A 14,575-nucleotide genomic window follows, 5' to 3' on the forward strand; every position below is an offset into this window, starting at 1 on the left:
TTTTTTTTAAAGATTTTATTTATTTATTTGAGAGAGAGAATGAGACAGAGAGAGAGAGCACGAGATGGGGGAGGGTCAGAGGGAGAAGCAGGTTCCCCGCCGAGCAGGGAGCCCGATGCGGGACTCGATCCCGGGACTCCAGGATCATGACCTGAGCCGAAGGCAGTCGCTTAACCAACTGAGCCACCCAGGCGCCCCTGAATGTTAACACTTCTTATCAGTGTTTTATTCCTATTCCACTTACAAATCAAAATTAGGAGCTATATTCTAACTCTTTACCAAATAGTGAACATTTTTACACAAGGTTCTTCTTATAAAGGTTAATCAGAATAGCCCATGTTTGGCCATGCTAAAACTGGGAATTATTAATAACAGTAGCAAACACATACTGAATGCTTCCTGCTTTTTTTTTTTTAAAGGTTTTATTTATTTATTTAGAGAGAGACACAGCGAGAGAGGGCACACAAGGAGGGGGAGTGGGAGAGGGAGAAGCAGGCTTCCCGCGGAGCAGGGAGCCAGATGCGGGGCTCGATCCCAGGACCCTGAGATCATGACCTGAGCCGAAGGCAGACGCTTAACCACTGAGCCACCCAGGCGCCCCAAGAATGCTTCCTGTTTTATAAGACACTACAGTAAGAGTTTTTATGCATGATTATTACAATCCACCCCATAAAGAATCTACTACTATTAAACACACTTTACAGATAAGAAAACTTGAGAAATTAAAGTTACTTGCCCAGGTCATGTAACTAACAAGTAGCAAAGCTGAGGTTCAAACACCAAAAGGTTCCCCTGCTCCTTTTGAAACTGAAATGTAACTCAGATATCATAAAATTCATCCCTTTAAAGTGTACAAGTCAGTGGTTTTTATTAAATTCACCACAAAGTTTGCAACCATCACCACCATCTAATTCTAGAACATTTTCATTAATCCCCTGAAAAAACCTGTACCACTAATGGTCACTCTCCATTGCCCACACCCAGCCCTCTGGCAACCACTAATCTACTTTCTGTCTCTACAGATTTGCCTATTCTGGACACTTTACCTAAATGAAACCACACAATATGGGGCTCTGTATCTTGCTTCTTTCACTCAGCGTAACATTTTCAAAGTTCATCTGTGCTGTTGTAGGATATGTCACATTGTGTTTACCCATTCCTCGTTCATGGATATTGGGTTTTTACTTTTGGCTATTAGAGATAATGTTGCTATGAACATTTGTGTACAAGTTTTTATGTGAGCATATTTTTTTCATTTCTCTTGGGTATATACTTAGGAGTAGAAGAGCCTCCCTTTTTAAACACTGTGATTTTCTAATTCCCTATAAATTATACTATTGTGGGGATGCCTGGGTGGCTCAGTCAGTTAAGCGTTTGCCTTTGGCTCAGGTCATGATCCCAGTATCCTGGGATCAAGTCCCTCATCCGGCTCATTGCTCAGCAGGGAGCCTGCTTCTCCCTCTGCCTCTGCCTGCCACTCCCCCTACTTGAGCTGCACTCCCGCTCTCTGACAAATAAAATCTTAAAAAAAAAATTATACTATTGCGTTCAATTCATCTCATTCATTTCAGCAAATTAACTTTACTAATATAGGAAAATATAAATTACCAATAAATTATTAAGATCAGTAGAAATATAACCTGCATTAATAATACAAAATGGCTTATGTATTTATAGTGGTTTATAGTGTGGATTTTGGTATCATGAAGATATAAATTTAAATGCTACTCTGCTAGGGCGCCTGGGTGGCTCAGTTGGTTAAGCGACTGCCTTCAGCGGTCAGGATCCTGGAGTCCCAGGATCGAGTCCCACATCGGGCAGGGAGGGAGTCTGCTTCTCCCTCTGACCCTCCCCCCTCTCATGCTTTCTCTCTCAAATAAATAAATAATCTTAAAAAAAAAAATAAACGCTACTCTGCTAACTTTTAGGATGAGCTATTTAACCACTATGAGCCTCAATATCACTTAAAACTAAAGTAGCTGTAAGGATTAAGAAACAAAGTAATTGGGGCGCCTGGGTGGCTCAGTCGGTTAAGCGACTGCCTTCGGCTCAGGTCATGATCCTGGAGTCCCGGGATCGAGTCCCGCATCGGGCTCCCTGCTCTGCGAGGAGCCTGCTTCTCCCTCTGACCCTCCCCCCTCTCATGCTCTCTCTATCTCATTCTCTCTCTCAAATAAATAAATAAAATCTTAAAAAAAAAAAAAAAAAAAGAAACAAAGTAATTGTAACTTTTTGAGTGTTTACTATAACCAGGACCTACACTAACCACTTTATATATACACATATACATATAGACATACACACATATACAGAAACTCATTTAACCATCAAATCTACATATAATACCAATCACTGCTCCCAATTTACAGATGAGAAGAGTAAGGTTTAGAGAGATCACACAGGAAACATTCAATAAAGCTATAGTGATTAATTGAATGGTACTGGTGCTAGAACAGATAGGCAAGTCAATGGAGAATATAGTACAGAAATAGATACAAACATATACTTCCATTACACCATAAAAAAAAATACTTCCAAGTCAATAACAAAAAGATATATTATTCAATAAATATATGAGGCCAGTTATCTGAGGATTAAAAAGGAAAAACCTCTTATCTCATATATCAAAATAAAGCAACAAATATAATCCTGAAGGAAGAGGAAAGGTGAAAAATAAATTTTTTATAATCTTGAAGAAGAAGGCTTTTCTAAACATAATTAACACCCAGAAAGAAAATGACCGATAAATCTAATTATATATAAATTGGAATATTCTGCACAAAACAAATGGGTAAAACAAAAAACATTTAAGACAAACTGTAAGAAACGCTTACCACATATACATGATAAAAAAACAATTTCCTTATATACAATGAGCTCTTACAAATTAATTAGAAAAGGACCTAAAATGAGTAAATGACAGACTTTACACAAAGAAAAAATAAATGGCCAATAAATAATAAAATGATCAATCTTGATTATATAATACAATGTAAATTTAAAAAGTGTCTTTTTACGATGGACTCTGAAAAACAAAGAGGGTTCTAGAGGGGAGGGGGGTGGGAGGATGGGTTAGCCTGGTGGTGGGTATTGAGGAGGGCACATTCTGCATGGAGCACTGGGTGTTATGCACAAACAATGAATCATGGAACACTTCATCTAAAACTAATGATGTAATGTATGGGGATTAACATAAGAATAAAAAAAATAATAATAATAAAAAAAAAATTTTAAGTGGGCATACATTTAGCCAACAAAAAAAAAAGTGTCTTTTTATAAGACTGATACTAATTTTAATAGCTTGATATGCACATGTTGGAGATGTGGAAAAACAACTTTGGAGTATTAAATCGGTACAACCTTTCTGGGTGGCCATTCTCACTCATTCAAGTTACAAAATATGTATTAAGTAATTATTATAAATGAAGTACTATTCAAGGTGCTAAAAAAAATACAGTGATGAATCTTGTAAGTTGCCTCCCTAGAGCTCCCTAGATACAAAAACCAAAAACTCATAATTAAGGCCTGACTGCTGAGAAGGAGTGAGCCATTAGAAGGTTTGGGCAGGGGCACCTGGGTGGCTCAGTCGTTAAGCGTCTGCCTTCGGCTCAGGTCATGATCCCAGGGTCCTGGGATGGAGCCCCGCATCTGGCTCCTGCTTGGCGGGAAGCCTGCTTCTCCCTCTCCCACTCCCCCTGCTTGTGTTCCCTCTCTCGATGTGTCTCTCTCTGCCAAATAAATAAAATCTTTAAAAAAAAAAGAAGGTTTGGGCAGAGGGTAAGCTCAAGAACCTAAAGTGGAAACAAACAAGTTCATGTTTCTGAAGAACAAAAAGCACACCCTGCAACTGAAGTGTACTGAATATGGAAGACAGTAGCAAGAGAAGAGCTAGAAGAGGCACACAGAGCCGAATGACAAGGTTTCAAGGGCCAGCGTAAGAAATTTGGATTTTCTAAGTGCAAAGAAAACCCACTGAGAGTGTTAAGCAGAAGCCCTATGATCTGACTTGAGTGTTAAGAAGATGGCTGTCATGTTTCCAACTGCAGGAAACATAGGGACAGTACTGGAAGTAGCATGGTTGGATAAGAGAAGAAGATGGTTTCAATTAGGGAGGCACAGGAAAGATGGTTAAGGAACAGTTTAGTTCAAGATACACCTACAAGGTGAAACCTGGGTTTCTGACACCCAGGATTTTTGCCTGAGCAACAGGATGAGAAGTGATGTCATTAACTGAAATAATAATGATAATGAAAATAGTAATAGTTAACATGTACTGAGCACTAACTATATGCCAGGCACTATTGTAAGCCACCTTTCCCTAGTAACTCATTCAATCCTTAGAATTCCATACACTTATGTACATTCTTATTTTGTGAATGAGAAAACAGAAGTCTGAGAGGTGAAGTAATTTGCCCAAGATTGCATTAATTTGTTACAATGAAACTGGACTAAGAACCCTAGGAGGCTGGTGCCAGAGCCCAATCCCTTCACCACTACACCAAAATGAGACTTCGAACAAGTCTCCATTAGGACAGGAACAAGTTTGGCTATCTTTGAACATTTAAAATGTGTGTTCTCGGGCGTCTGGGTGGCTCAGTTGGTTAAGCGACTGCCTTCGGCTCAGGTCATGATCCTGGAGTCCCGGGATCGAGTCCCACATCGGGCTCCCTATTCAGCAGGGAGTCTGCTTCTCCCTCTGACCCTCCTCCCTCTCATGCTCTATCTCATTCTCTCTCAAATAAATAAATAAATAAATAAATAAATAAAATGTGTGTTCTCTTCGACTACACAAATTTGCTTCTAGGGATCTATGCTACAGAGATATATGCACACATGCAGGGAAATGCCAAGTACAAGGATGTTGACTGCTGCAGTGTTCGCAATAGCAGAAACTTCAAACTGTGGAATAGGAGACTAATTAAAAAATTTGTTGTATATCATTTAACAAAATCCTATACAGAATAAGATAGTTCTATATATACTTAGAAATAGAAAATGTGTTAAGATATTTTTACATGTAAATAAGGTGGTACCTAAAATAAAGTTAAAAATTTTCGCATGAGCAAAATAGTATGTGTATTTATCATTAAAGCATTTTCTACATCATTTTTTATATTCTCCAAGTATGATTCAGATAATGTACTCATTAGTCTATATTTACATTTTAATCCCAAGTAACTAAGATTTCTATTTAAAAGATCTTTTTAGTCTGTCTTTTTTAAAAAACAAAACAATAAATGAGAACTATTTCTTTTCAATGTGAAATCTTTAGCTACATTAAAATGTGTGCCAAATATTTGTAAGGGTTTGTAAAAATCAAACTTATATTTTACAATTTCAAAGAATTCTAAAAAACAGTGTAACTACATTTTTCTCAGGTGTCCTATCTACAGCATTTTTAAGCAGGAGTTGTCTTTTAAAATTTTGTTTTTTAAAGATTTTACTTATTTGGGAGAGAGCACGAGCGCATAAGTGACGGGAGAAGGAGAGGGAGAAGCAGATTCCCTGCTGATCGGGGAGTCCACCATGGGGCTTGAACTCGGGACCCTGGGATTATGACCTGAGCTAAAGGCAGATGCAGCTTAACTGACCAAGCCACCCAGATGCTCCTAAGCAGAAGTTTTGTCTTTTTTTGTTTTTCCAAAATGCAAACACTATGACTCCAGTTTTACAAAATAAAGATTTTTTAAAAATTATACATGTATATAATGTCCATTATACATATATTTGCATAGTTATAGGATCATGGACAAAATATGGAAGAATACATTTCAGGTTGTTTTCATTCATACTGGGGGGCGGGGGGAAGGACGAAGGTAGGGGATTTGTGGTATGTAGAAGAAGGGGACCAGTAAGAAAAGGAAAAAAAAATGTACAAGACTGAATGGTGTAATGATATAACTAAAAGACTAAAAACTGCCACAAAGGCCTGAAGAAAGGAAGCATTTCATAATAAAATGAGTGAAACATGTCTAATATAGATACACAGAAGAGGTTCTAGATCTATTCTCTAAAGGTACACTGGCTAAAAGTACTAAACATACTACAGGGTTGACAAATTAGAGCTGCATCAGAATCCATTGTGCAGGTTTTACATTTAGTTGTATACCAAGGTTTACTAAACTACACAGACTTCTCGTTAGAGGTAACAAATGAAAGAAAAATGTAGTTATGTTGTGGATTAGGATATGCACAAGGCAGAGAAGAGAAGGCTTACTTTCTAGTCCCCGTTCTACTCCTAATTAGCAATGTGTCATTGGGTAAATTATTTTCTCTCTCTAATCCTTTTTTTTTTTTTAAAAGATTTTATTTATTTATTTGACAGAGAGACAGCGAGAGGGAATACAAGCAGGGGGAGTGGGAGAAAGAGAAGCAGGCTTCCCGTGGAGCAGAGCCCGATGCGGGGCTCGATCCCAGGACCCTGGGATCATGACCTGAGCCGAAGGCAGACGCTTAACGACTGAGCCACCCAGGCGCCCCATCTAATCCTTTTTACTTATCTGTAAAACAACGTTTCCAAGGTTTTTTCTAGTTTTGATATTCTACAATTTTACCCCATAAACTGTAATTACTGAAGAATTGCCAGTTATTTTTAAGAAACCATATTAATACCATGAATTAAAAGAACTAAGAAAGATCGCAAACCTGTGCCTGAAGCAGTCTCAGCTGTCTGTCTTGTTCTGTGAGGAATCTATATGCATCTGGAGATAGTCCCATCATTCCATTATCTGACTCAGTCTTGGGTGTGTGCATGCATACTGCACAAGGTGGTGGGTTACATGAGTCCACATGTGAGGGTAGTCTTGCCACAGGCGATGGTTCTACAATGCTGTGGGGAGAGCAACCACCCGTGTTTCCCTGAGGTCTCAAGGCTATAGGACTACTTGAAGAACAGAATGCATTAGGGTACAGAGCTGGACATCCACCTGGGTGAAATAATGAATGCTTGTGAAGGGCTTCAGACTGGAGGTCTTGAACAGACCCTACTGTATTCACTCCTTGCCAAGAATTTATTGAACTATACTGCACGTGGCCATGATGCTGACAACAACTACAAACATTTGTAGGACAGTAAGACGGTGGTGGTGGAGTGGGTATCTGAAGTTCCATTGGTCTTCCTGAATTACGGGATGAAAAAACAAAACTATGTGGGTGAGACCGTGAGGCAAGAGAAGACTGCTTGGAATTAAATGTGGAGGATCTTACAGGATATTCTTCTTTGTATACATTTGTATTAGAAGATGGCCTATTAAGAGAAGATGGTTTAACACTGTTCCTGATATGCAGGTTCCTGTTCTTACAGCTAGATGGCTGTCTTCCTTTGCTGTGTCTCAAAGGAACAGTGCTCTGGGTTAATTGACTTGGTAGCCCTTTCAAGGAAAGCTCTCCAGCTTCAGCTTCTAGACTGTGTTTGTCATCGTAAAGCTGGGGTTGCAATGGCTCCAAGTGTTCAGAGTTTTTAATCAACAAAGAAGGATTTTCATTATTCACCATTTCCAATGGCTTAGGCAGAGGATTTGATTCTATGAAATTGCCATCCAACACAAGGGAAAGTTCAGGAACTGATGGCTGGATCTTAGAAACCTATAAATGGGAAAGAAATGAAAGAGGAAAAGTATTTTTTAGGATGCTGAACTAATCTAATATTTTCCAAATTGTATCAAATTACTTATTAAAAAGTGTTTATTCTTGGGGCACCTGGGTGGCTCAGTTGGTTAAGCAACTGCCTTCGGCTCAGGTCATGATCCTGGAGTCCCGGGATCGAGTCCCGCATCGGGCTCCCTGCTCAGCGAGGAGCCTGCTTCTCCCTCTGACCCTCCCCCCTCTCATGTACTCTCTCTCATTCTCGCTCTCTCAAATAAATAAATAAATCTTTAAAAAAAAAAAAGTGTTTATTCTTTAGACAGTTGACACATATTTTCTGGGCATCTTCTATGTGCTAGCACTAGGAATACAATTGTGAGTAAAATAAACAAGGTCCTTGCTTTCACAAACTCACTGAACAATGGAACTCCTTTTATTGGAACACTGATTAATGTTGCTTAAATCACATAACACAATATGGGAAACTATCTTATAATAGACTTTTTTACTCTCTCTCTGCAAGGAATGTATCACTGGCAGAATGCTTCAACAGATCTTGTAGCAAATAATGTTTCTGCATCTTAAGTAACCAACGATCTTCTGATAAGTATTTCAGAATATTTTTCTACTAAGTGAAATTATTCCACTGTTATTCTTTTTACCAATACCAACTAAAAGAAGAGAGGAGAAAAAAGTAAACTAAATACTCTAAACTAAATATTCGTATGGTGAATTTGGTTATGATTTGATATTAATTTTTAAAAATCTTTCCTATTTCTTTTCTTCTAATAGGTCCATTTAAGGCATGACAATTCCACAATAAGCCACAGGTTGCCTGCAATCAAAAAATTATAACAGGGGTTATAAGCAATCTCCAAAAGCAAGTATCATTTTTCTCAGATTTGGTGATAGCAATCAATGGTATAGAATGTTGAGACTATATGGGTTAAAAACACCAAGTTCTGAAACCAAACCTTCTGAATTACTAGCTTTACTGAATTCCAAACATCCTGAATTCCAGCTTCACTATTTACTAGTTGTGTAATACTGGGCAGGCAACTTAACCAATCTGTGCCTCAGTTTTCTCTGGAAGCAATAATTGTATGTACTTATTACAACATGTACACATATATGCATATGTATTATTATATATATAACACATAATAGTTACATGTACCTGTGAAAAATATCTATACCTGTATATACAGATATATCCATATAGATATATACCTAGATATATCTTTGAATAAAACTTAAATAAGTTTCAGGTAATATTATTGAATGCTTTAACATGAAGAGATTTTAGGTTTCTAAACACATAGGTGGGTTCTTTATAATGTTAGTGATACCTTCTGACTCACAGGATGAGGACTAGGAATTGGTCTTGGAGAAAAATCTTCATCTTCAACACCAGAGTCATGATCATTTATTGGCATTTTTCCTGGAGATAACTTTTGGGAAGACCTAAAGAAGAGAGGGGAGTAAAGAAAAGACTTCAGTAATCTATTTGTTTATTTGTTCTTTCTTTTTGAAACTGAATAAAGTCCTTTAATAAGCTCCAGCAGTTTCTGGATCATTTAATTTAGTATCTGACAACCACAGATTATTTTGTTTTTCAGGCCAGTGTTAGCTGCCTAGAAAAGCTGGTCCAGTCAGATTCATGCTTAATAAACTACCCCCCTTTGCCTGATCATGGGAAGTTTAACCCAGTTATTTTTATTTATTTATTTTTTAAAGATTTTATTTATTTATTTGACAGAGAGAGACACAGTGAGAGAAGGAACACAAGCAGGAGATGTGGGAGAGGGAGAAGCAGGCTTCCCGCAGTGCAGGGAGCCCAATGCGGAGCTCGATCCCAGGACTCTGGGATCATGACCTGAGCCAAAGGCAGACGCTTAACGACTGAGTCACCCAGGCGCCCCGACCCAGTTATTTTTAAAGTCACAAAATATCAACAGTTACTGAGCATCTTCTGATTAACCACTTTGAGGAACATAGTTATAAATAAGGCATAGTACTTGCCATAAAAAAATTATAAACTGGTGATAATGCTGTACACTCACTGCATTATACACTCACCGTGTTAAAAAGGGAACTTGATAAGGAACTACTACATTTTCTGATACACTTATATCTGTGATGGGAAACTGAAACATTAACTGAGGTACCTCCTCCTACTGAATCAGTTGTAGTCATTGTATCACAGGGGCCTGCCCCAATAGAACAGAGAAAAATTTTGAGTGCTGGTACGGAGTTTCAAAAGCTGAGAGTTTAAGACTAAAATTTGGAAGACTGTATGTATCAGGTTTTCTTGCATCCTAGATAAAGTCTCAATAGGATGACTTCAGGGAAGAGAAAAGAAAAGCCAGAAGGAAGCTAAAAGAGTGTAGACACTGACGGAATCCCTAAGAAAGGGTCCGACATTCTGTCTCCCTGGCAGGGAGCACAAAAGAAACCCCCAGGTAGATTTGGAAGGTCTGAGAGACCTTTATCCTAAACCCTCATGGGTCTGAGGAGCAAACACTCAGAGTTCCTTCTGAGCCACGGTGCTGCAAGGAAACAATCAGAACGTCTGCATGGTGTGTTTAAGCATCAGAGTCTGCCCTCAGCCCCAGCACCCAAGAGTGACATGGAAAATATTATGATACCCCCTGTGCCTCAGTGCAGCATGGACATGACAGAGAACCAGTGACCTGACTAGAGGAAGGAGGTCAGAGCAGAGGCCCACACAAATCTACTGCCAAAGACCAGATGCAAATGAAAACACCTGAGCAGATAGCAGCTTGGCTGGATCATAATCATGTCATCCCACATCGCTACTACTAGCACAGCATTAATTCCTCCAAACTGCATATAACTTCACAGAAAAGAAGATAAACAGATCTTGAATTGACTGAAATTTGGTTTCTATAACAACTGGGCAGTCAAATTAGAAATTAAGTTCAATTACTTTTAAAAAGAAAAAAAGTTCCATTTTTTGAACCCAAGTTTGTGGCAAAGAATTTTTCTTTTTAAAGATTTTATTTATTTATTTGAGAGACAGAGAGAGAGGAAGAGCGCATAAGCAGAGGGAGAAGCAGAGGGTGAGGGAGAAGCAGACTCCCCAATGAGCAGGGAGCGCAATGTAGGACTTGATCCCAGGACCCCAGGATCATGACCTAAGCCAAAGGCAGACGCTTAACCAACTGAGCCACACAGGAGGCCCAGGAATTAATATTTGCTACATGCTTACTTATGATAACACAAACATATATAAACACACATAAAATTTCTGACATTGAGCAACAGAATTCATTTCTGAGCTTTTGTAGTAGCCAAAGCAAAAAGAAAAAAACTTTATGTTGTATAATTATAACATCAGTTCTTTAAGTGAGACAAACATTTTACTAAAATAAAAGTGACTATTACTAAATCTTTGATCAGAGTTGAAAATTGGCAAAGTTTTCAAAAATAATGTTAAAGAAATTGGGGTGCCTGGGTGGCTCAGATGGTTGGACATCTGCCTTCAGCTTGGGTCATGATCCCAGGGTCCTCGGATCAAGCCCCACATCAGGCTTGGTCCTCGGTTCAGCGGGGAGCCTGCTTCTCCCTCTCCCTCCGCCCGCTGCTTCCCCTGCTTGTACACACTCTCTCTCAATCAAAAATAAATAAAATCTTAAAAAAAAAAAAGAAGTTACAAGTGTCTCCTTAATCTGGCTTTTTCTTCCATAAATATTCAATAAAATCTTGAATAAAGACTTAAAAAAACAGTGAAGGTGTTCCTGAAAAGCTGTAAGAATATAGTTTTCCAGTGATCTAACCTATATCAAGGATAACTTAAAATTTCCAAAGATGGAGACAGTATACCTCTAGTATCTTTCTAATCCTCAGAACCTGTGACTATGTTTACTGCATTTGGTAAAAGGGAGTGTGCAGATGTGATTAAGTTAAGGATCTTGAGATGTGGAGATTATCCTAGATTATCCAGGTAGGCTCAATGTAATCACAAGGGCCTTTATAAGATGTAGGCAAGGGGCGCCTGGGTGGCTCAGTTGTTAAGTGTCTGCCTTCAGCTCAGGTCATGATCCCAGCGTCCTGGGATCGAGCCCCGCATCGGGCTCCCTGCTCCACGGGAAGCCTGCTTCTCCCTCTCCCACTCCCCCTGCTTGTGTTCCCTCCCTCACTGTGTCTCTCTTTGCCAAATAAATAAATAAAATCTTAAAAAGAAAAAAAAAGGTCAGAGTCAGAGAGGTCTGCTTGAGGATAGAAGCAGAAGTCAGAAGCTAGCTTTGAAGATAGAGTGAGAGGCCACCAGAAAAGGAATGAACATGGCCTCTAGACGCTGGAAAAGGGAATAAAATGGATTCCACACTAAAGCTTCCAGAAGGAATGCAGCCCTATCATCACTTTGATTTTAGCCTCAAAGACCATTTCAGACTTCTGATGTCCAAAACTGGAAGACAATATATTTGTATTGTTTCTAAGTCAACAAGTTTGTGGTAGTTTGTCAGAGCAACAACAAGAAACTAATACAGGGCGCCTGGGTGGCTCAGATGGTTAAGCGTCTGCCTTTGGCTCAGGTCATGGTCTCAGGGTCCTGGGATCGAGTCCCGCATGGGGCTCCCTGCTCCTTGGGAGCCTGCTTCTCCCTCTGCCTCTCTCTCTCTCTCTCTCTCTGTCTCTCATGAATAAATAAATAAAATCTTTAGAGGAAAAAAAAAAAAGAAACTAATACAGATTCAGTCATAATTCCCATTTTACAGATGGAATAATGACGTTTAGAACCAGGACTTGAATGCAGATGTCTTATACCATAAACTGAGCTCTCAACTATTATGTTATGCCCTAGACTATAAACAGTTGGTATAGTTGACATTTATTTTAAAATTGTATCATAGTTAATTTCCACCTATAGAATCAAGTGTTAAGGACAGATGAATGAATGCTATAAAAAAAGTCAAGCCATTTTCTCAATAATTGCAATAATCTACAATGAACCTTATACCTCCTGTTTCTCATGCAACATACTAAACAGACAGTATTAAAGGGGCCCATAGACAGGTTAAGGTTATAGACAAAAAGTTGAGGGGGCGCCTGGGTGGCTCAGTCATTAAGTGTCTGCCTTCGGCTCAGGTCATGATCCCAGTGTCCCGGGATCGAGCCCCGCATTGGGCTCCCTGCTCCGCAGGAAGCCTGCTTCTCCCTCTCCCACTCCCCCTGCTTGTGTTCCCTCTCTCTGTGTGTCTCTCTCTGTCAAATAAATAAATAAAATCTTAAAAAAAGAAAAGTTGAGAAAATGACAAATTAACTGCTAGAGCAAGTTAAAATAAAAATAGTTTTAGGGGCACCTGGCTGGCTCAGTCAGTAGAGCATACAACTCTTGATCTCAGAGTCCTGAATTTGAGCCCCACGTAGGGTGCAAAGTTTACTATAAAAACAATAGTTTCAGACCTACAGCATCAAAGAATACACCAGCACCCCAAAGTAACTTTTAAATGAGGTTATTAAATATTTGGCAAATTACTAACTTAAATTAGTGGACCTCCCCAATAATATGGAGAACATTCAACACTTCATCACTGGACTATAAATTCCATGAGGGAAGAAATCATGTCTGCAACTGTTTTTAATACCATCATATCCCCAGCTTTTAGCATACTAACTGGCATATAGTAGAATAAATGAGAAAGCTGGAATAGGGATCTGAAGGGCTAATTTTATGTGTCAACTTGGCTAGGCCATGGTAACCAGATATTTGGTCAATCATTATTCTAGAGGTTTCTGTTAAGATATTTTTTGGGGGTCGGGGGGAGAGGGTGGGGAATGGGGCAGAGTGAGAGACAGAATCTTAAGCAGGCTCCATGCCCAGTGTGGAGCCTGATGCTGCGCTCAATCTCACAATCCTGAGACCAGGACCTGAGCCAAAATCAGGAGTCAGACGCTTAACTGACTGAGCCACCCAGGCGCCTCTCTGTGAAGGTATTTTTAGATGAGATTAACATCAAAATCAGTAGACTGTGAGTAAAGCAAATTATCCTCCACAATGTGGATGGGCCTTATCCAATCAGCTGAAGGCCTTAATAGAACAAAGCATTACCACCTCCAAGAAGAGGGAATTCTGCTTGCAAATCACCTTTGGACTCTAACTGCAACTCTTCTCAGCCGCCACAATTGCATGAACCAATTCCATAAAACAAATCTTTCTTTCCCTCTCTCTCTCTCCATCTTGCTGTTTCTGTTTCTCTGGAGAACCCTACTATAAAGGAATATCTTTTTTACCAAAAAAGGTATATACAGACCCAAAAAGCCACAGCCACTATTCAATTAATATTCCCCAAGTGCATTTTCTTTTTTAGGTAGAGAAGTTATATTTTACAATAGTTTCTCTGATAGGCCCAGGTTCAAAACTACAAGGATGAGAAGAACAAATTGAAGGCAAACTAAACAAAAACAAGATGCTTCTTCCTAAACAAGATAATTTCTTGACACTTTTCCCCCTATGTAATAAAGCAACTCAAATGACAACCATATTAAAGTTGTCACTTCATTAAAATTATCATCCAACGGGACGCCTGGGTGGCTCAGTCAGTTAAGAGTCTGCCTTCAGCTCAGGGCATGATCCCAGGGTCCTGGGATAGAGTCCCATATCAGGCTCCCTGCTCAACGGGGAGTCTGCTTCTCCCTTTGCCTGCTGCTCCCCCTGCTTGTGCACTCTCTCTCTCTCTGACAAATAAGATCTTAAAATATATATATATATCATCCAACATCTGAGTATGAAGTAATGCATTTTTTTTTTTTAAAGATTTTATTTATTTATTTGACAGAGAGAGACACAGCGAGAGAGGGAACACAAGCAGGGGGAGTGGGGGAGGGAGAAGCAGGCTCCCCGCAGAGCAGGGAGCCTGATGTGGGACTCGATCCCAGGACCCTGGGATCATGACCTGAGCTGAAGGCAGTCGCTTAACCAACTGAGCCACCCAGGCGCCCGAAGTAATGCATTTAAAGCAAGGAC

At 39.4% G+C, this 14,575-nt stretch overlaps 1 protein-coding gene across 1 annotated transcript in view; it reads right to left on the reverse strand.

The window, feature by feature from the left end:
* STIL (STIL centriolar assembly protein) overlaps positions 1-14,575 on the reverse strand; it is a 65,798-nt gene that overhangs the window by 36,921 nt on the left and 14,302 nt on the right. Inside the window, exons 8-9 of the mRNA XM_081816860.1 lie at positions 8,934-9,048; positions 6,646-7,584 (exon numbers count right to left, since the gene is read on the reverse strand). Of these exons, the coding sequence (XP_081672986.1) occupies positions 6,646-7,584; positions 8,934-9,048 (1,054 nt within the window). The remainder of the gene's footprint in view (positions 1-6,645; positions 7,585-8,933; positions 9,049-14,575) is intronic.

Source organism: Leptonychotes weddellii, chromosome 4, assembly GCF_054177405.1.
Source record: "Leptonychotes weddellii isolate Sample4059 chromosome 4, ASM5417740v2, whole genome shotgun sequence".
Classification (NCBI taxonomy): Eukaryota; Metazoa; Chordata; class Mammalia; order Carnivora; family Phocidae; genus Leptonychotes; species Leptonychotes weddellii.